General features: G+C 33.4%; 3 protein-coding genes across 5 annotated transcripts; 2 read left to right on the top strand and 1 right to left on the bottom strand.

Moving 5' to 3' along the window:
* Positions 1-682: 682 nt before the first annotated feature.
* On the top strand, positions 683-2,513 carry LOC130614693 (synaptotagmin-6-like). Its single transcript, XM_057436129.1, has 2 exons — positions 683-1,448; positions 1,874-2,513. The coding sequence occupies exons 1-2, from the start codon at positions 722-724 to the stop codon at positions 2,362-2,364; spliced, it is 1,218 nt and encodes a 405-aa protein (XP_057292112.1). The 5' UTR covers positions 683-721; the 3' UTR covers positions 2,365-2,513.
* A 580-nt stretch (positions 2,514-3,093) lies between these two features.
* On the top strand, positions 3,094-7,204 carry LOC130614694 (synaptotagmin-10-like). Of its 3 annotated transcripts, none has more exons than XM_057436131.1 (3): positions 3,094-3,143; positions 5,543-6,205; positions 6,690-7,204. In XM_057436131.1, the coding sequence occupies exons 2-3, from the start codon at positions 5,554-5,556 to the stop codon at positions 7,178-7,180; spliced, it is 1,143 nt and encodes a 380-aa protein (XP_057292114.1). In that variant the 5' UTR covers positions 3,094-3,143; positions 5,543-5,553; the 3' UTR covers positions 7,181-7,204. The 3 variants fall into 3 exon arrangements, with proteins under 3 accessions (XP_057292114.1, XP_057292113.1, XP_057292115.1); XM_057436130.1 differs by lacking the exon at positions 3,094-3,143 and adding an exon at positions 3,244-3,984; XM_057436132.1 differs by lacking the exon at positions 3,094-3,143 and adding an exon at positions 4,923-5,200.
* A 165-nt stretch (positions 7,205-7,369) lies between these two features.
* Positions 7,370-16,780, bottom strand: LOC130614692 (ankyrin repeat and SAM domain-containing protein 6-like). The gene is made up of 14 exons (XM_057436128.1): positions 15,981-16,780; positions 15,100-15,301; positions 14,771-14,904; positions 14,260-14,293; positions 14,010-14,031; positions 12,475-12,619; positions 12,066-12,115; positions 11,647-11,802; positions 10,805-11,019; positions 9,827-10,062; positions 9,531-9,601; positions 9,229-9,342; positions 8,539-8,614; positions 7,370-8,081 (listed from the first exon to the last, which is right to left on the bottom strand). The coding sequence occupies exons 1-14, from the start codon at positions 16,732-16,734 to the stop codon at positions 8,011-8,013; spliced, it is 2,280 nt and encodes a 759-aa protein (XP_057292111.1). The 5' UTR covers positions 16,735-16,780; the 3' UTR covers positions 7,370-8,010.
* Between the last annotated feature and the right edge of the window lie 2,750 nt (positions 16,781-19,530).

Genomic DNA, 19,530 nt, shown 5'->3' with positions numbered 1-19,530 from the left:
GCTCTTTTGTTACCCCACCCTCGTCCCCAGGGATATTTGCCTTTTCGATATAAGCTCATATCGAAAAGGCAAAGATCCCTGGGGACGAGAGTGTTGATACCCGCGTAATTTTGTGTAATGAGGTTATCTTCAAGTCTTTTAAAAATACACTTAACCTAGATAATTTAAAATATGCAAATTTGCAGATGTAGAAACCATGTATAGCACGTGGAAACCATTCTGTTTGGGTATCGTATATACAAGTCAATGCAAATACTGACCTAGCGCTGACACAAATAATTGCTCTCTGTTGTTGTTTACAATAATATGTGTTTAAATCCACAAACAAACACCTACGGTGGAGATCACTGTCATCTTGCAAACAAAACAACCGAACTGAAAGTATTTTCAGAGAAATACTAAAAGCAGAATTTTGTATTCAAAGCAAGATAGACAGACTGTAAAACTCAAAGAATGAAACAAAAACAAAGATTTTATTTATGGTTAAAATTTTGCTTAACGGAACGCTTTAGATTGACTAATTTAGAGTTTAAATCTCGATGCAGCTATACTACTGAGTGTAAACCAAGACTTACTCTATATTAACGCCGCTGGCAATACTATAACAACTATTTATTAGCTATTATAAAGCTTTAGAAAAAGGAGAGAAGCAGTAGATAAAGTCCTGACAAGAAATGATGTTTTCTGATAATTTGTTTTTTCGTTTTAGTGCTAACTAAATATGACGTCACGGTTATGGCCGCCATATTTATATATCGCAGCAATTATTTTTCTTTCCGTCGATATCATACTTGCTGTTTCATACTTCGTATGGTTATGCATAAAACGTCAACTGAACAAAAAAAATAAAAAAGACCCAGATAAAGAGCGATTACTTGATATTAAAATGGATCCATTTACGACAAAACCAACGACTGACGTCGACTATTCTCCCGACATTTTTGAAATACCATGCCGAAAAATCAGTGTTAGGGGAAACGAAAGAAATCTGCGTTTGAAAAAATTCAAAACCATTCGAAGGTCAACAAATATTGATGAAGAATCCTTCGATGTGGAAAAATATGAAAAGTTTTCGCACAAAAGAAAGTTAAGTTCTATCCCAAGATTGTGCTTCGAATTATATTACGATTTTCGTACGTCAGAAGTATTGGTGTCCCTGAAATGCGGTAAACATCTTCCAGAATATATCAACGAACAAATAGTTGTGAGTGTTTTGATGTCTCATTGTTTTACCATCTTCCACACCGTCAGAGTTGATGGTCCTAACCCTACGTTTAACGAAAACCTGCGATTTCCATTGGATAGCATGCTGATCTCTTCGGATCCTCCAATCACATTGAAGTTCAACATATGGACAATCGATAGATATTCGAGGAAAAACCCGTTTGGATACGTTGAAGTAAGCATTGAGGAAATATTTACACAACACGGGGTGACCCCGGCTCAAGGTATGTGAGATTAGCTTTGGCGTTATAACAAAAGTAGTGCAATTTTGAATTAGCATTTTCCTTTTATCTTTAGAATAATTCCATTTCTGCTTTGTATAGAAACAGTACATGTCTTTTATTTATAACATGATAGTTCATTAAACACCGTGCCCCATAGTACCATTCTTTTAACTTTTATAAAATGGTAAAATAAATTTAACATTTTGCAAAGACAAAATACAACTTCAATCCCAGTTCTTTATGTCATTGTTGCTATGTAATACTTCCAATAGTTTTGTTAGTAGAATACGGTAAGCTGGAATATAAAAAAGACAAGAGACCAATCTCGTCCCCAGCACTCTTTAGCGATCAAAATACAAAAAAAAACATGGAAATGAAGTTGAAAATGAAAGTATCGCTGACCTTACTTTCTCTTGCATATTTAGGTAAAGGACTTGTATGGCGTAATATTCTTAGATCTGATTCGTTGAAAGACGAGAGTTTGCAAGGCGATGTTCTCATCTCCCTTTCCTATCTCCCTGGAGCGCAAAGAATTAGCCTAATTCTCGACAAGGCCAAAGATTTAGTTCTCGCAGCGAATGATAAAGACATACAAGGGAAAATAACTTTTTGTTATCGCGAAGAGGAACAAAAGGTTTTCTATAGTAATTTTATACCCATGGTCACAAATCCAAAATTTAACGAAGAATTTGTGTTTTGTTTGCTGGAGTACAAGAATATAAATATCGACGGTATAACTATTAGTGTGGAGTTGCAAAGTAGACAAGTTAAACGGTCAATGAAACCTCGGGTTATCGGAAAGTTCACTATCGGTAAATCAGGGATGGCGGAGCGTGCAGGACAGGAACACTGGGCGGCCATGTTAACTTCGAAATCGTCAACTTTCAAGTGGCATTCTCTACAGTCATGTGAATAAATCAAAAGAACTAAAAAAATTGTATAAGAAATGTTTAGAGAAATTATTATATATAAAATAGATTTTAAAAGTAAGAATTTATTGTACAAAAAAAACTTCATTAATTTCGAACCTCGAAAATTTTCAGACTTCTTAGACATAAAACGTTATTGAAAGTAGTGGTGACTAATTTTTTTCTTAGTTTTTTTACCTATTTTTGTTTTAAACAACATCTCATAAGCAACATTAGACTTCAAATCCTTAAAAAAGAAGAAGAGAAATAACAAAAAACAGGGACAAAAAACATCAATAGTTTCCTGGACTTTTCTCGTTGTAACAGTCATGAAAATTTTATGCGACGGCGAATGTGATTAAAATGGAAGTTTGATTTCTGTTGGCACGTCAGTCTAATTTGGATTAACCCAGTTTGGACTTTCTAGGTACATAATCAACAAGCAACAATCAAAAACATTTAAAATGCAGAAACTTAAGTAGCATTGAGCCTCAGATAAAATATGGTGGTGGTGGTGGCGGTGGTGGTGGTGGCGGTGGTGGTGGTAGCGGTGGTGTAGCTGTTATTGTTGTTGCTTTTATTAAAATTTATTTTAATAATAAGTTTTTACTTGAGCTTTTTTCTTTTGTTTTTTGGTAACACTCAATCCCCTTGGAAACTCAATTAAATAAGGCGCGGGAGATAAGACATTGATTTAATAGGGAATTAGTATTAATAAACAGAATGAAAAGATTAGGTAGCGAGAAAGGAAGTTTTATATGGCTCGGTTTAGACAACAGCTGACATTGTAAGACATATGCTTATGACTATTTATCTCTTTGAGAATAAGCAACAAATATGAGGTTGATTTCACACAAAGTTTCAGACTATAGGAAAGGAATAAATTCTTCCCGTTTAGCTTCTGTGTTCTAATGGAGGAAGTCTACTTTGCTACTTCTAAAGAAAAAATGGCGTTCCAAAATGGCGTCATCAAAATGAAAACAAATTTAATAGTTAAGCGAAATGTATTCATTAACAGGATGCTTTGTTCTGTTGTTTGTGTGTGAACAATACAGTCAAAAGGTATCCCTTCTCGAAAGATGACTATCTGTATAGTGAAAACATCGTTTAACGAAGATGACAAAGACATACAAGGAAGCTTTGGGATTTATACACTATAACTTTGCTTACACCAATCCATAATTTGAGAATTTTAATAGGTCTATTAAAAAATCTTTAAAACTGATATAAATGATCCTGTCGTTAATTAAAGGTAATAACCTGAAAAGTGTCCTTCCATCTTAGAGGATTTTGAAAATAAAAATGACAGATTAGCCGCGGTGTGCAAGCTCTTAGATAAAATGTACTGGGGACAATTTACCCGGAATAACTTGTATTACATTTTTAATTTCTTAACGGAAACTAATTTAACTAAAATAAATATTTCTAAACCACTCTAACGTAAAGGTCTAGACTTTTTAACAAAATGTTGAAGGGAGAATCATTAGTGCTATATTTAACGACAATGAAGGAGAGTGCAAGTTACAGAAAACTTTCGTTTCATTTCTAAAAAGAAGAAGGATTGTGTATAAAATGTTCTGAAAATACAATTTTAAAAGATCCCGGTTTCTCTACGAATCGAGCACGGGGTAAGTGATTTATTTGAGTAAAGTCCGAACCATGCAATGGCTCCTATTCGTCCGTAAATTTTAATTGTAACTTAGAAGAAGAAATTATTCATTGATGTTCAGTAATGTTATTCTTTTGTTAATTCAAACAAGTGTTGATTTTTGTTATTCTTTTAAATAAATGAAAATTACATTGGGAAAGCTCTTGTGAAGCATTTTTGTCCATGTGTGAAGGTTGTCCCTCCTAATTCTTCTCAAGTTTTTAAAGTTTTCTGCGGTGAAATCTGTCTAAAACGGAGAGCATTTATGTGAGAAAATTGTCCATGTCTTATATACACAACCTCGTCCCCAGGACATCTTGTATCTTTTCTGACATCGTACCAGCGATGCGAACGTATCGTCGTCCAGATATAAAAAAGAGAGATAGCCGCTGGTAACGAGTTTGCTATTTATACAGATTTCACTGTATCTTAAAGTTGCCATTTTGAGGGTTTGATCCGTTTTCTGTTATTGCTCTGCTAAGATTTTTTAATTACAACTTTTGTGACTCCTTTACTGTGCGCCCTGGGGAGGAGATTTTTCATTTTCAGCGTTCATTGGTATTGTAAAATTCTTTTTTGCGCAGCATAAAGTTATTAAACGCATTGCTTTATAAATTATGCATTATAATTAAACCCCCAAGAAATTTATGTATTATAATTAAACTCCCAATATAATTTATGCAGTAAAATTAAATCCTAAAATCTTAAAATGGAAATTATCTAAAGACCCGTGAACATCTTTTAAACTTTTACAACACACTCTAATCCTAAACATAAAGGCTTGTTTTCATTGCGATGACAAAAAGTTCATTCACTTCCCACTTTTGAAATTAAATTTGTACTTTCAATATACAATATACTAGTTTCATATTGTGTGAAAAATATAAAGAGGCTAACATTCAACTTTCTTTTCTCCAAATATACAATCCTTGTTGTACGCCTGTGGGAAAATTCAACCGCTGAGAAAATTCGCGGGATTTGTACGTCGCTACTTGTAGCTACCATCTTGGTTGTGGAGACAGAAAACGAGAGAGAACATCTAGATGCTGTATATAAAAAGCATTGGTTGTGCACAAACTCGTTGTGAAAATTCGATTTGCAATATCACAATTTAGCTCCAACAGCTTCCTTCTTGCTTTCTAGTCTGTGTGGCCAGCGTGCAATTGAAATATCACAAGTCGAAAAAAAAGCCCTGGGTGTGAGATTGTAAATTTCAATATTGGAGTTGTATATAGCATAATTTTTTTTATTTAAAAAGAAACCCAGCGAAGGTCCTGTTATGTTAAGATTATCGCTTTACTGTATAACTTGTCCCAGCTTCTTGATTTTGCTTGATTCTCTTGTCATTAAAGGACCTAGTACTTAAAATTTATTTACTTCTACGACAATTTTAAACCTAAACTTTTCTAAATAAGTTTATAATTTTAAAATAGTTACAACTAAGTTAACTTGCGCAAAAAATTCAATTGAAGTGCTAGGATTGACCATTTAAACTGTTTTTAAAATCTCACATTACATATACCTCTGTTTTTTCATAGAGACTACACTGATGATGTCTCACTTACCGTTATTACTGGTTGTATCTGCTGCCATCTTTTTTATCGTGGACGCCATATTGATTGTGTTGTGCTTGGTTTGGTGGTATCGAAAGTGGAGAGATGGAAATGTGGCGGAATCGGAAGAACAACCACTGATTAATATTCCTACAGAACCTGAATATCAAACCAAAGAGATAAGATTACCAACCTCGGAACCTTTTAATATTCCCAGTCTTAAAAGAGAAAACACAAAAAAAGAATTGTCGAAAATAGGATCGATAGATAAATCTATATATCGAAAAAAGGAGAAAATCCCTGCGTTGTGTTTTGAACTTTTTTATGATCTAAGAAAATCAGAAGTGCATGTGACATTGGAGGAGGGTAAACATCTCCCAGAATATATCAACGAACAAATAATTGTGAGTGTTTTGATGTCTCACTGTTTTACTGTCTACCAGACTGTCAGAGTTGATGGTCCTAATCCTACGTTTAACGAAATTTTTCGATTCCCATTGGATAGTATGCAGATCTCTTCCGACCCTCCAATCACGTTGAAGTTTAACGTGTGGACTATTAGTGATCAGTTTAACAAAAATCCATTCGGCTTTACAGAAGTTAACATAGAAGATATCTTCAACGAAGCAGGTCTAACACCGATAAAAGGTATAAGTACTAAGTTGATTATTCAACACTCAGCTCCGCCTAGTGTAGAGTGCTTAACAAAGTTGCTCGCTAAAACAACCTCGTACACAGGACTTCATAGTAGTTAAATCAAGTCTAACCTGCCATAATAACTCTTGGCACCTTATTCCCAGGGCTTTCAACCTCATTCCAGGGCCCTGTCACGCCTATATTATTCTAACAGAACGGTTTCGTAATATTACGGCGTCCTTCAGTCAAAATATCATAGGTGCAGAAAAGCCCTGGGACGAAGTTGCAGTACTATTTGTCTTTTATCTGTGCAGTTAGAGTGAAAAAGCGAAAGTACCCGGGGGGTGTATGAGTTTTTATTCTACACACGATAATAATAAATTAGTGTTGCTTCTACTTTTCTTTTCACTGACGACTATTTCGTGCAATAAGCAATTCTAATTCGACTTGTGTAAAACTACATTTGAATGCTCTTTTGTTTTTAATTTAAAAACAGGATGTGGTACAATATGGCGCGATGTTGAGAAATCGGAACGTTTAACAGGTGAAACACCCTACGGAGAAGTTCTTGTGACGCTCTCCTATTTAAGGGGTGCACAAAGGATTGCCCTTACTACCTGCAAAGCAAGAAATTTGAAAATACAACCAACAGACAAATACCTACAAGCCAAAATAGCTCTGCTTTATCAAGATAAAGAAATTAAAGTCTATTACACAAATAACGTTGCAACAACAACAAAACCAGAATTTAACGAGGAATTCATTTTCAACTTGGAAGAAGTTCAAGGCGCGAGTCTTCAAAATATAGCCATCAGCATAGAAATACAAGGACGACAAAACAATGTTTTTTTGAAACCACGCGTGATTGGTACTGTGGCGTTGGGAAATTCAACGCAAGTTGGTCGATTCGGGAAAGAGCATTGGGATCTTATGGCACACGGGAAATCTTCTATTCAAAAGTGGTATCCTGTTCTATTTGATTCTTAAAAGAAAGAGATTAAGCATCATAATTTTTGTTTTTACTTGGTGTTCACTTTATTTGCAAAATCTGCTGCAACATCTCCTTTTTTTCAATTCGGAAAACACTGCTTCGGTTTATCAAATGATCAAATGTCCTGGGCACGAAGTGGTTGCCGCTATATTTCTAACCAGTACTTAAGATACACAAAAAAAAGATTGTGTTATTTTCTTCAAATATTCACATAATTTAATTATACCCAACTCAAGTCATATTTACATATAAGTTTATAATATAGCGTCATGGCAAATTTTAGAATAAAAAAAGTTTTTGATACATTTTCGTAATATCAAAATTATATGGTTATATATTATTGTTAAAATATATAAAATAAATTGCGCGCGTGAATGCATTGAAGAACGGTAAATTAAAACTATCAACAAGTAGCTGTATATACAGAAACCAAAAACTTTAAAAAAAAATAAAAAAATAAAAAATCCTTTTTAAACATTGTCATTATAATATTACAACCGCCGCCTGAAAAACGTTTCTTATTGAACTGCAGCAAAAAGTCTTAAAAGCAATATGTATCAGTGTTCAAACTGCAGCGTGCTACAGGGAATTGCATTTAGTGCCCAGTTCACTACCAATAAACAAGATGAGAAAGTTAAAGCAGGTTTTACGCGTCTGCAAAAAATCAAACCCTTAGGAGCTAGCTCACCAACTTGACGGCCAAAAAATCGCTCCCTGACTATACAAATAGGGTGTCTTATAAAAAAAAGTTTTTTAAGTTTATAATAAACAAATATAAATATAAAAGTGCTTCCTCTTAAATCGTCATACCTACGTTGTAAAAATATCACCTTTGCGAAATAAACGCGGGTAACGGAGCTAATTTTACGTGACCGGGTACAGATGCAATGGAACCACCTATTGAATAAAAAATATATATAAATTATAATGTAGTAGATTTAATTATTTTACTGGTTATGAAGTACTCGCTAGCTCGTTTCATCAGAAAGAGTGTGAAAACTTTTGCATTAAAATTATTGAAAATGACAGGCTTAGAGCCCCGTGCTCAATAATCGCCCCGGGGTTAGGAAAAAATTTGTGAGCAAGCGCCCCTGCTTAAATAATCGCCCTGGGCGCTTAATCTGTCATTTACGGTATGGTAGTTCAATATACCCGCATTAAGTGGCAGTTAAGTGACAGGAAAAATTAGAACTAGCTTCTTGGTTGATGGGACTGAAATAACGGTCCCACCACGCGGAAATCTCACTTATCCAGGCCTTCAACGTGAGTACTGCATTCGCATAGAAGCAAGTTCGAATTTGAATATTTCGACGATTACCGTACATTACATATTTATTTTTGTAAAAGAACACACCTGTCGACTTGCCAGTTGGTGAGACGGGGGTGCAAACAGAGTTAACAGGAGTGTTATGCAATGATCGGCTTACTCCCTAAAAATATAAACATCGTGTATTAGTTTCACCTAATAAACAAAATGTCGTGTAAAATATAATATGAAGACACTCCACTTTGGTGTAAAATATAATATGGAGACACTCCACTTTGTTGTATTTCTTTCTAAACTTCTGCAAGTTGGACCAAACTTTCTTTTCACACACAATAAATAACGCAACAATCTTAGTTAAATATTAAGGATGAAAATTAACTGCAAAGATTATTCTAGGATTTTCAATATTTGTATATTTGTTTATTTTTCCAAAAGTGAACAAATAAATGAATGAGATATCGTCCAGGTGGTCATCAAATAAAACAAATTCCAGTTATGAGATAAACACCGGGAAAACAGAAATGTCCTGGTTTAAACCCTGTAGTTGACATTTCATTTCAAGAAATCAGAATGAACTAAAAATCAATCCTGTACCAATTGCGTCCAAAAAGTAAATAGAAAGAATGACTTAAAAAACAATTCAGACACAGCGCAGTCATTGCGTACGTAAATTTTAGGATGCACCAGTTCTGCTTTTCTCGTTCACCATGATAATTTTTTGTAAAAAAAAGGGGAAACGACCTCTTGTATGAAATTTCAATTACAGAATATCTTTACCTTTTTTTGTTTCTCGTTCACAGCGAGTAAGATTCGATCTCTATTTATCGTTTGATCGATCCCCATCATTTTCAAGTCGTTGTCGTCCATCTCAAGCAGCGTTTCATAATCAACCTGAAAAAGCAATAAAAGGATAGGACAAACCTTTGTGATTAAAAAAAAATCCAAGTATATTTGGTAGCGTAGACGCCAAGATGCAATGCAGACACAACGATAGAGTGCACAAAAAACTAAACGGCCCAGCGAAGTGTGCGAAATAACATCAGCGAGGGACATAAGGGCTAAACATAGCGACATTTTACCTCCTCTTCTTCAAATGTAGAACGATATTTCTCTAATGACAACTTCTGTAGTAACGTCTCAATATCGCCAGCTAAAAGAAACACACAGTTGAATATTTACACTGCTATATTGCTTTCCACAGGTTAAAGGACAAAGATTTTAGCACGCATCCCACAACAGAGATTAGTTTTCTTAAATTAAGATCAAGGTTATAGAAAGAATTTTATGTTTAAACAGTGCGATTTTTTACTTTTTTCAAGCATAGGGATGTTGAGAAAAGTGTTGTTACAGATCAGAAAATAACCAGCCACAATACCTTCACTTCCTCCCACACTGGACACAGACCTTATGGACATATCAGTTGCGAATTTCGGCAAAGGTAGAGGCGAGGGTGATTGTTTTGAGTGATTCATCATAACCTGATGTAAATGTTGATTGTTGCCGAGTAAATTGGAAATGCCGTAATTAAACGTTGGCTGTTGTGACGCCCAAGCTGATGATGACATGCCTGAAGAAAATTCCATTGTTTGTGGCGAACTGTTTGGTTGTTTCCTACAAAAAACAGAAATTATTTACACATTAAGTCAGTTTAGTCTACTTGTATGAAGCCAGTGTGTTCAGATTTTACACTGTCATTAAATCTCATTTGTTTCTGTTCTGCAAAGTAGCAGATCAACACCACAATTCTTGCATCTTGAGGTTTAATTTCGCTGCTTGGTAAGCAGTTCAGGCTATTTATAAGTTTTATGTGTTTTTTTTCTCCAGGATATTATTTATTTTCCAGTCTTTAAAGGCTAACGTTAATATTGTGTTTCAGTCCTTGCAAAGTAATTATTTATTCCAGCCGTATTGAATGTATTCTACAAACAGTGTACTACATAATAACATACTAATAAGGTGGAAAAGTTTAAATAAATAATTACATTTATAAAGCCTTAAGAAATACTTTAATAAAATAGGTAATTTGACTCTTTTTTTTTTTGTTTTCTATGACTAAATAAAACAAACAAACAAACAAACAACAAACAAGAAAACAGGTCTTGTTCCATAGTTCCAACCACACTGTTGTGTTATTCGCAATGTGAAATCACTTATCAAATAATTCTCCAAAATATACGATGTTTTTGAAAGGCGTAAGTTGCTGAATCCATCAAAACTCGATTTGGCGAACTGCAAAGCACATGCATTTGTACCTGATTTTAAGGTATTTGATTTAAACATATACAGTACATGTCCTGCATTTGTCAAGGAAAATGTTTAATTACAAAATCACGTCGATAAAAAATCACATTACCTGCGAAATATGGGTTGAGGCATAACACCAGGACCGCGGTACTGGCTTACAGATGTGAACCCAGATGACGTCATGGATGACTGGGGTGAGTCAGGTTCTGGTTGATGAGCAGTGAATGCAGTGTTGCTACTCATTTGCGGTCTTTTTATATTACGTGTGTTGTTTGTGCTGTTATTTTGAAGTGCTTTGAATGACGCTGTATCATAGCTATTATTCTAAAAACAAAAGATATAAGGCAAAACTGACAGTCTATTTGTTTTTCCTTAATTCTCTTTACTTTTGTGTGACAATCTATCTTTCATTTCCATGCATGTGCTGAAGAATCTAGGTAAAGTTTCGTAAAGAGATTAAATTTCAAGCAACCTAAATTCCAAATCCAGTAAAGTAGTGAAGCCGCGAAAAGGATTTTATTCATTATTTAATTTGCTACAACATATTCTCATTTGTTTGTCCACTAGTTTTCTTCAATTTGGGCTAGCAACTCAACGAAGATGCAAGTGAAAATTATAAACTTAAAACTTTCAGTAATAATAATGGCATGCTACTGTCTCCTAATGCAGTGTACTCAGTATACTCAACGCAGGTAAACCCCTATGGCGGATTATTCGGAAGCAGGGCTTATACAACGGTGGGGCTTATTCAGACATGGGGCTTATTTTGAGGTAGGGGCTTATTTAGAGGTGGGTGCTTATTTTGAGGTAGGGGCTTTTTTTGAGGTGGGGGTTATTTAGAGGTGGGTGCTTATTTTGAGGTGGTCAGAAAATATTTTTAGGGTCACTTCTCAATTAAAGTTGGAGATTAATTGATCATCAACGATACAATAATAAGCAAGTTATGTTTACCTCAGGAGTAGTTTCACCCGCGCTCCCATTACTGCTGGATAGTTTGGATCCCATTATTGACATTTTAGGAAGATTAAAACTTGGCAGCTGCGAGTATGGTGATACAACTGGAGCCACAACATCGTCTGGTAATTTGACTTGAGGAGAAACCAATGTCTGAAAATACACGAAACTTAAAATTCAGTTATCAGATTGGGTTTTATCATGTAGATGTAGCAAAGTAGATATTTCTTGAATAAATTTTTTTCAATATAAATACTGATAATATAAATTTACTTCAATACACCTTCACAAACGTTTTTGTCTTTGCAATGCCAAAAAACATAGAGCAGTGAAAATAAAAAGTAGCAACAAAAACAACCTTGTGATAAAAGCTCATGTGAGAGACAAAACTATTTTTTTATGTTACATATACTTACAATCTTAGCTTTTGCAGAACCATTACTAAGAGACTTCTGTGCATCCAATGCTAAAAATGAAAATTGTATAAAACATCTGTAGGATGTGTATATTACTAGTCATTAACGTTGTACATACTTCTCCATCCTTATTTTATGAATCCTTGCCCACCTGTCAACATAAATTAATGAAATCACTTGCACGGGTGTTACTACCACAATTATTAGTGCAACTATATAGCATTTTTGATTACAAAACCCCCTGCATTCGAAATTGGCTAACCAACAAACAGCAACGATTAAAATATATAGATCACGATGTTTACTCACTACATGAACATAACATTTTTATCAAAATATTAAAGATTTTAATTTCGAATATTTACTATCTTAATATCAAAGACATTGTTTTCAAATTTGTCTGGATTACCTGACATCACTGAACTTGTCTTCCTTAATTCGCCAAATTCTTCTTCCTGATCCAATATGTCACTACGTTGAACAGCAACACGAGATAATGTATTTGGGTTGCGTTTATTTATTCCCATTTTGTCGCCGACTTTGGATATCCAATTCTACGAAGTAACCACTATTCTTGAATGGTGTTTCAACTAGTTAAAAGGGCTCGTGGAAAAATCGAAAAAGAAGAACAAAGAAAAAATATCTGCAATTTGAATTTTAATGACGTCAGCAAGTACCTGTCAATACACTAAAAAAGTTTTAATTAATTTATTTTTTAGTTGCCTGTATTGTGAAAATGTATCATATACTTTTAACGAACAGTTAAAGAGATTGGGGTTTAAAGGTAATTTGATGACGTCATCAATCCGGAACGGGTGGGTGGGTTAACCAGCCTCAGAAGTTGGTTCCACTTCAGTCCCAAGCAGTTACCCAAGTAGGAGATGAAGTAAGTTATTTTCACTTGTGCACAACACAATGGTTTCACTAACTTTAATAGTATTACTGGTGTTAATCTTTGTGACTGTGTAATATCCAAATAGCTAATTACCAAATTAAACTTAATATTTTAGATTTTCGCATTCTTAAGGAGGAAAAAACATCTCCTTTGGAAAGACGAATTGTGGCCTGGTTCGGTATTTTTAGGCACAGACAAACTTAATTTAATTAATGTTTATCAGAAGGTGGTTGTGTCATCAGAATTGAACTAATATAAACTAATTTTGCACTGAAATTTTTAGGCTTGAGACTTTCTGCCTAATTTTCTTGCAGGGAAGTCATCTATAAATTATATTTCTCAACAACAATAATTCAATGTTCTGCGTTTCTTTGTTTTTACTGAGCACATGTACATTAACAACTAACAAGATGTCCCAAAACCAACCAACAAACAAACAAACAAACAAACAACAACACAATGTGGAGTACAAGTAGTATATTCGAAATCAGCAAACATAAACAGTATTTGGGTATTTACAATTTATATTAATGTATATATATATATATATATAAATCAGAATTAAACTTTCTGGCAGTTAACAACAATTGGTAAATTTAAAAAAGGAGTAAAAAGTTTTAGGAGCTAGTAACTGACCCAGGTTAGTTAAGACTCAACAACTCAACAATTAAGACAGCATTGTGCTGATTTTGGGGACATGGAATCTCAGCACCCAAAATAGAGATGTATTCTCAAAATGTTTGGAAAATGCTTTATATCTATTTCTTAGGATATTTTCAGGGCGTTAGCTGTAAAGAAAATATGCTTTTAGCACGAACAGACATATACATATACACTTTGAAATAAAACAATGCATATTTAATTCATTTATTTTTGCATAGTACTCTTTCAAACAGCTTGGCGCAAGCCAAACACATGCCAACAAAGCGACAGAGCTGATCTTTTTTTTTTTTTGAAAAAAATCATCAGCACTGATCAACAAAGGGCTACCAACTCATAAAAATATTTTCTAGATAAGCCCCTTAGAGCAACATAAATGCATTCCTCACCTTAACATTGCCTTTGTTTTCCCTAAAACAAACAGAAAGAATTAACAAGATTTAAAAAAAACAATACTTTCTGAATCCTTTTTCAACTCTAATGTTAGTAAATATTGTTAAGACATTCAAATCAAAAACAATGGAACTGCTGAGAACATTGTCAGCAAATCCTATATAATTCACTTATAAAAATGGAAGAAAATAAATGAATAATTGAGAAATATTTAAAAATTTTCAGCAGTAATTTTTATTTACATACTTATCAGCTTCATCACTGATGTGCATGCCATATGCTAAAAATAAAAGTTGCAATACAATTAATAACTGTAAAAACATATCCTAGCAGATGAATTTCAGGTTAACATGACGCTAATACTCCCATACTCTAGCAGTAAACTCTCCTGTACTGAAATACAGGGTTTTACAGAGCTATTTATGCAGAATTTATAGGTCAAAGGTCTAATAATGAAAAAGTAAAATTAAAATTAACTACATACTATATTAACTACAAAATTACTACATGCTTAAATGCATTGCTAAAAATGTTCCAACAATGCTACACTACAAATTTTCTATTACAAATAAGTAGAATTTGAAAAAAATATGTTCCAATAAACCGGTGTTTTAATTATGCACTTGTAAAAAGAAGAGTTATATAAAGCAAAGGACCAAGCAGAAATTTGAATTGAAGGCTTCTTTATTAACAAATGAGTACCGTAGTTGTAGAAACGTTAATTAATGACCAAGAAAATACGAATAACTTGACTCACCAGCTGGGATTAGCAACCTGGTAATCTCTGGGATTCCAACAATACTAGCAAGATCGAAAACTGTCAAACCATCATTATTCTTAATGTTTATATCAGCTTGTGCTTTTAAAAGGAGTTTGACAACTTCCACATGCCTGAGGTACGAAGATTCAAGACAATATATAGATTATTAAAACACCAGTCCTCTGCACTGCCTGGCAACAACAACGAACGTTCAAAACAACACCAAGACAATTTATAAGAATAAAAACAAAGAGACTTTGTTGTGACAAAACAAAACAAAACATACAGAAATTAAATGTACACCATATTGCTTTAGTTTAGCTTACTTTTTAAATGTCGCTTGCATAAGGGCTGTCCATCCATGCTGTAAGTCCTGAGTGTCTGTATTAGCACCTGCCATTAGCAACATTTTAGTCACGTCTTTGTGGCCACCAATACATGCATATATTAGTGGGGTGGCACCATCTCCATCTTTCATGTTGACATCAATACCAGTATTTAACAATTCTTGGACGAGCTTAAATTTGCCTGCAAACACAATATGATATAATGAATCAATTTAAAGTTAAAAATTTGTATTTCCAGTCAAATTAAAACAAAAAATGTCACAGATTACAAAAATATCAGTTAAATAATCTTGAAAACATCAAATATTTAAATACAACCCAATTAGCAGAGTAGTTCTACAAAAGGCATTACTACTTTAAGTTAAAAAGGTCTATTAAGCATTCAATTTTTAGCCTTTTAAAGGGAAAAAATTTTAAGGGCTGCATAAATCAACTAAAGTTTTAATGCATAAGAATTTTATCGTAACACTGTGCAACATTATTTATATGTTAGCCTTTAGCCAGTGGAAAAATCCACTAGTTCATCAGTCAGCAAATAATTTTACTATATGGAGGACCTGCAATGAAGCTGTGGACAGCCATTTTAAACACACAGAATGCAGCTATTATTATGGAGATAGACATATATTCTGTGCTTGAAGCAGAAACTACATAGATAAACAAACAGTAAGAAAACAATTCCACCAAAGGGATTCAACTTTATAGATACTGCTTTATACGAAATTTTAAAGGCCTTTAATTTTTCGATTTTAACGTTTTATAAGAATTCATTTTAATAAAATTGCGAAATACAAGCAATATTCCTTTCCCTAAAATATTTTTCTAATGATTTCCCTATTTGTTATTAACAAAATTAATACCTGCTTTCGCAGCATCAATTAACGTTGGTTGAGATTTGGAAGGACTCTGAGATTCTTTCAATGTTTTGTTATTTAAATAGGACCTTACATCATTCCTACCACGCACAGTTGCTAAATCTAATGCAGTCTGGTTCAAAGTATTTGTGAGATTTGGGTCTGCTCCACCTTTCTCAATAAGCATTTCAACAATTTTCAAGTGTCCATTTAAAGCTGCCAACATTAATGCGGTATATCCAGTATCAGGATTTTTATAATCAACATTTGCACCATATTGTAAGAGCAAATTTACAACCAGAAGATGACCATGCTGTGCTGCAGTCATCAGGGCTGTGAGAGAGACCTTAGAAGTTGGCTTAGGATTTATTTCAGCACCATTCTCAAGTAATACTTCAATAACACCTTTGTGACCACATCTTGATGCACATATTAATGGTGTAGCCAGTCTACTATTTTCACAGTTTACTTTGGCATTGTTATGTACTAATAAAGCAACCACTGTGGAATGGCCATAGTAAGCTGCAAACATTATTGGTTTCCACCCTGACCAGTTTGGACATTCAAGCGAAGCACCTTTTTTAATTAGAAGTCGAACGATATCTTCGTGGCCATTTGAAGAAGCAAAGTGAAGAGCAACTTGCGATTGATCATCTGTGGCATCAATAGGAACAGATTTGAGACAATGTTCCACACGTCTTATATCACCTCTTTCTGCAGCATGCATTAACGATTTAACAGTGTTTTGATTTACATTCATCTTTAACTCATATAATTTTAATATTATCTTCAAAGTAAATAAAATGTAAGTTTAAATTCAGTGAACTTGCAAGATGATTATCATATTTAACAATACAAACATAAAAAGCATCGATTATTATATTTTAAACCGTTTGAAAAAACTGTGTCATCACAGTGACATAACCAAAGGAGGTTGCACTTAAATGTTGGGAACATACAACAGTATCAATAGATTTTTGGTACAGGAATATACATATATACAAGATAAGGAAAGGTGCAATTTAAATGTTGTTCAGAGCTAATTAAATAAAACTCTGATTTTAATAAAATAACTATTTCTGCCTCCAAAAAATCAACACAATACTAACATAATAAACAAAATAAAAATTTTAGTTTGCGAGACTATATAGGACTGTAGAAAAAAATTACGTTTTGTCGCTGTGGTCTGGGACGATGTTAACAATTGAGATAAAAATGGTATTTTTAATTTTCACATTTTCTTCTTAGAACGATGCAGAAGGAAGGCATTTTGTTTGCGAACTGCTAATTCAAACCTTCAAATACTACAAAAATTAAGAAAAAAAATGTAAATAAAATCCTACTTCATTTTTAATTACTTACAAAATATGACTGTTTGATCAGAAAAACCTACATGTAACTATGCAAGAATTTGTGAGAAACAAAGTCAAAGAATATTCTATGAAAGTATTTGAGTTTAAACATGCCTTTCAATTTATGCATACATACAAAGAAAATACTTGTAAATCTTCATTGCACAAAAGTAAAAATACTGGAATGACTCAATTTGTAGTTTATTTTTATTTGTAATCACAGAACTCTTAAAATAATTTTCAGATACTAACGCATACTATTTCCTTTTTTTGTCAGTTTCAACTTCTGAGTTTTCAAAAAAAATATTCATCACTTGATGCTGCTGTATGGTAAGCATCTTAATAAAAAGACAGCCTCTTAGATGCTATGACGCAGAATTGAATTTGTTCTTGTGCCATGCAAACTCCTTTAATACAAACATAATTTCTAAATGTCCTCCTCCCCACCTGGATAAAAAAACCTTAAAAAAAAACCCAAAGAGCCAAATATAAAACACTGATAAATGTAATTACAAAATCAAGTAGATGTTTTATTCTAATATTGAATAGCATTGTGCAGCACCATTTTTGACATCCATCACAGAGTAACACAAATTAATGTTATATAAATAAAGGTAATTCATCATTATCGTCATCTTCCTCATTGCGTGCCATGTCTTTAAATTCCTCTTCATCTAGTTCGGCCCTCAAAGGATCGTTCATCGCAATGTCATTGTAATATGCTGGTTGGTCACTAAGCCGTGACTTTCTTTTACAGTAAACATATATGGCAATAACCATGATGATTATTATAACTGCTAAAATAAGTAAAACTATTTTTGCAGGTTTAGGGTTATCCTGCGACTCTTTGGTTGTTGTTGGTGTTGTTGTTGTCATTGTTGTTGTGGTGGTTGTTGTTGCGGTTGTTTTCGTAGTTGTTGTCGTTGTTGTTGTGTTTGGTGTTGTTGTTTTCTTGGTTGTTGTTGTTGGTGTTTTCTTGGTTGTTGTTGTTGGTGGTGTTGTTGTTTCCTTGGTTGTTGTTGTTGGTGGTGTTGTTGTTTCCTTGGTTGTTGTTGGTGGTGGTGTTGTTGTTTCCTTGGTTGTTGCTGTTTTTTGTGGGCTATTTAAAGGATCTTGCATGTTACAGCTTATTCGGTTGGATATTGTTAAAACCTTATTTTTCACAAGAATACCAACATTGAACTCAACAGTATTTTTTTTGACAGAAACTGACATATTAACCATAGTTCGTCCAAAATAAATTGTTTTCTGTTTTGAATTTAGTGTTATACTTTGAATTGTACCAGAACTTATGTTCAATACAACAACAGGATTTGAACAGTTCGTCAGATCAGTGACAAATGAAATGTTAGGTTGTTTTTCATTAACAAAGAAGTTAACCTTTCCTTCACATTTTAAGGAACTACAATTTGATTTGCACCGAAGATATGGAATCATTTTTGTTATTGTTTTATTAAATTCTCTAATCAGAGGATTGAAATTGAAGCAATCAGAGTTTTTTTGAATGTCTGTTGATGATTTGGTCACAAATGCAGAAAGCATTAGAACAGCTATTAAACCAGCACATTTACAATCCATTACTCAATTTTTTTCCTAAAAAAATAAGAATTAATAAAATAAAGCAGACAACACATACATTCAACATTAACCTTAATATTAAATTTAATCATTTTAAATGAAAAAAACGTTCATATTCTAGCTAAATGAATGTCCACCCTAGAAGTGGCCTCCTTTTCTATTCCAAAGTCAATGAGAATAATAGTACTTTAATGTAACACCTCATTTCAAAAAAAAAAAAAAAGAAAAAGAAAGGTAATTTGTAGGATTGTTATTTTATCATGCAAATAAATAGTGTTATTAAAGGATTACAAATTCCATGCTGGCATTTTTTTCTGTCAATGAGAAAGTTTAATTTAAAGATAAAAGTTAAATTTCTAAAAGTTGCAACTTAGCAGTATGCAGTATTTAACCATAAATTTTCTTTAAAAATATGTATTTCGTAACAAGTGCCTAAAAGAAAAATCCCTCCTTTAGATTCTAAACTTGAAGCACTATGGTACAGGTGTTAATTCCAACGAATACAGTTAGTTCATGGTTGCTGTGATTCGGAGCTGATTTTATTGTCTATTGCACTATAGCTAAAAATAGGGCTTGCATAGAGTCAAGTCACTAAAAATAGAATTATGTTGATTGTATTGCATAAA

This window comes from Hydractinia symbiolongicarpus, chromosome 11 (assembly GCF_029227915.1).
Source record: "Hydractinia symbiolongicarpus strain clone_291-10 chromosome 11, HSymV2.1, whole genome shotgun sequence".
NCBI classification, from domain to species: Eukaryota; Metazoa; Cnidaria; class Hydrozoa; order Anthoathecata; family Hydractiniidae; genus Hydractinia; species Hydractinia symbiolongicarpus.
This window is presented reverse-complemented; position numbering and strand designations above follow the sequence as displayed.

What these genes read in the sequence shown, in the direction of transcription:
- LOC130614693 (XM_057436129.1), top strand. Translation starts at nt 722, where the DNA reads ATGACGTCACGGTTATGGCCGCCATATTTATATATCGCAGCAATTATT. An exon ending in CGGGGTGACCCCGGCTCAAG is followed by an intron (nt 1,449 to 1,873) that starts GTATGTGAGATT and finishes TTGCATATTTAG; the next exon opens with GTAAAGGACTTGTATGGCGT.
- LOC130614694 (XM_057436131.1), top strand. Translation starts at nt 5,554, where the DNA reads ATGATGTCTCACTTACCGTTATTACTGGTTGTATCTGCTGCCATCTTT. An exon ending in AGGTCTAACACCGATAAAAG is followed by an intron (nt 6,206 to 6,689) that starts GTATAAGTACTA and finishes ATTTAAAAACAG; the next exon opens with GATGTGGTACAATATGGCGC.
- LOC130614692 (XM_057436128.1), bottom strand. Translation starts at nt 16,734, where the DNA reads ATGAATGTAAATCAAAACACTGTTAAATCGTTAATGCATGCTGCAGAA. An exon ending in CCTCAACCCATATTTCGCAG is followed by an intron (nt 10,063 to 10,804) that starts GTAATGTGATTT and finishes TGTTTTTTGTAG; the next exon opens with GAAACAACCAAACAGTTCGC. An exon ending in CTACATTTGAAGAAGAGGAG is followed by an intron (nt 9,343 to 9,530) that starts GTAAAATGTCGC and finishes TTGCTTTTTCAG; the next exon opens with GTTGATTATGAAACGCTGCT.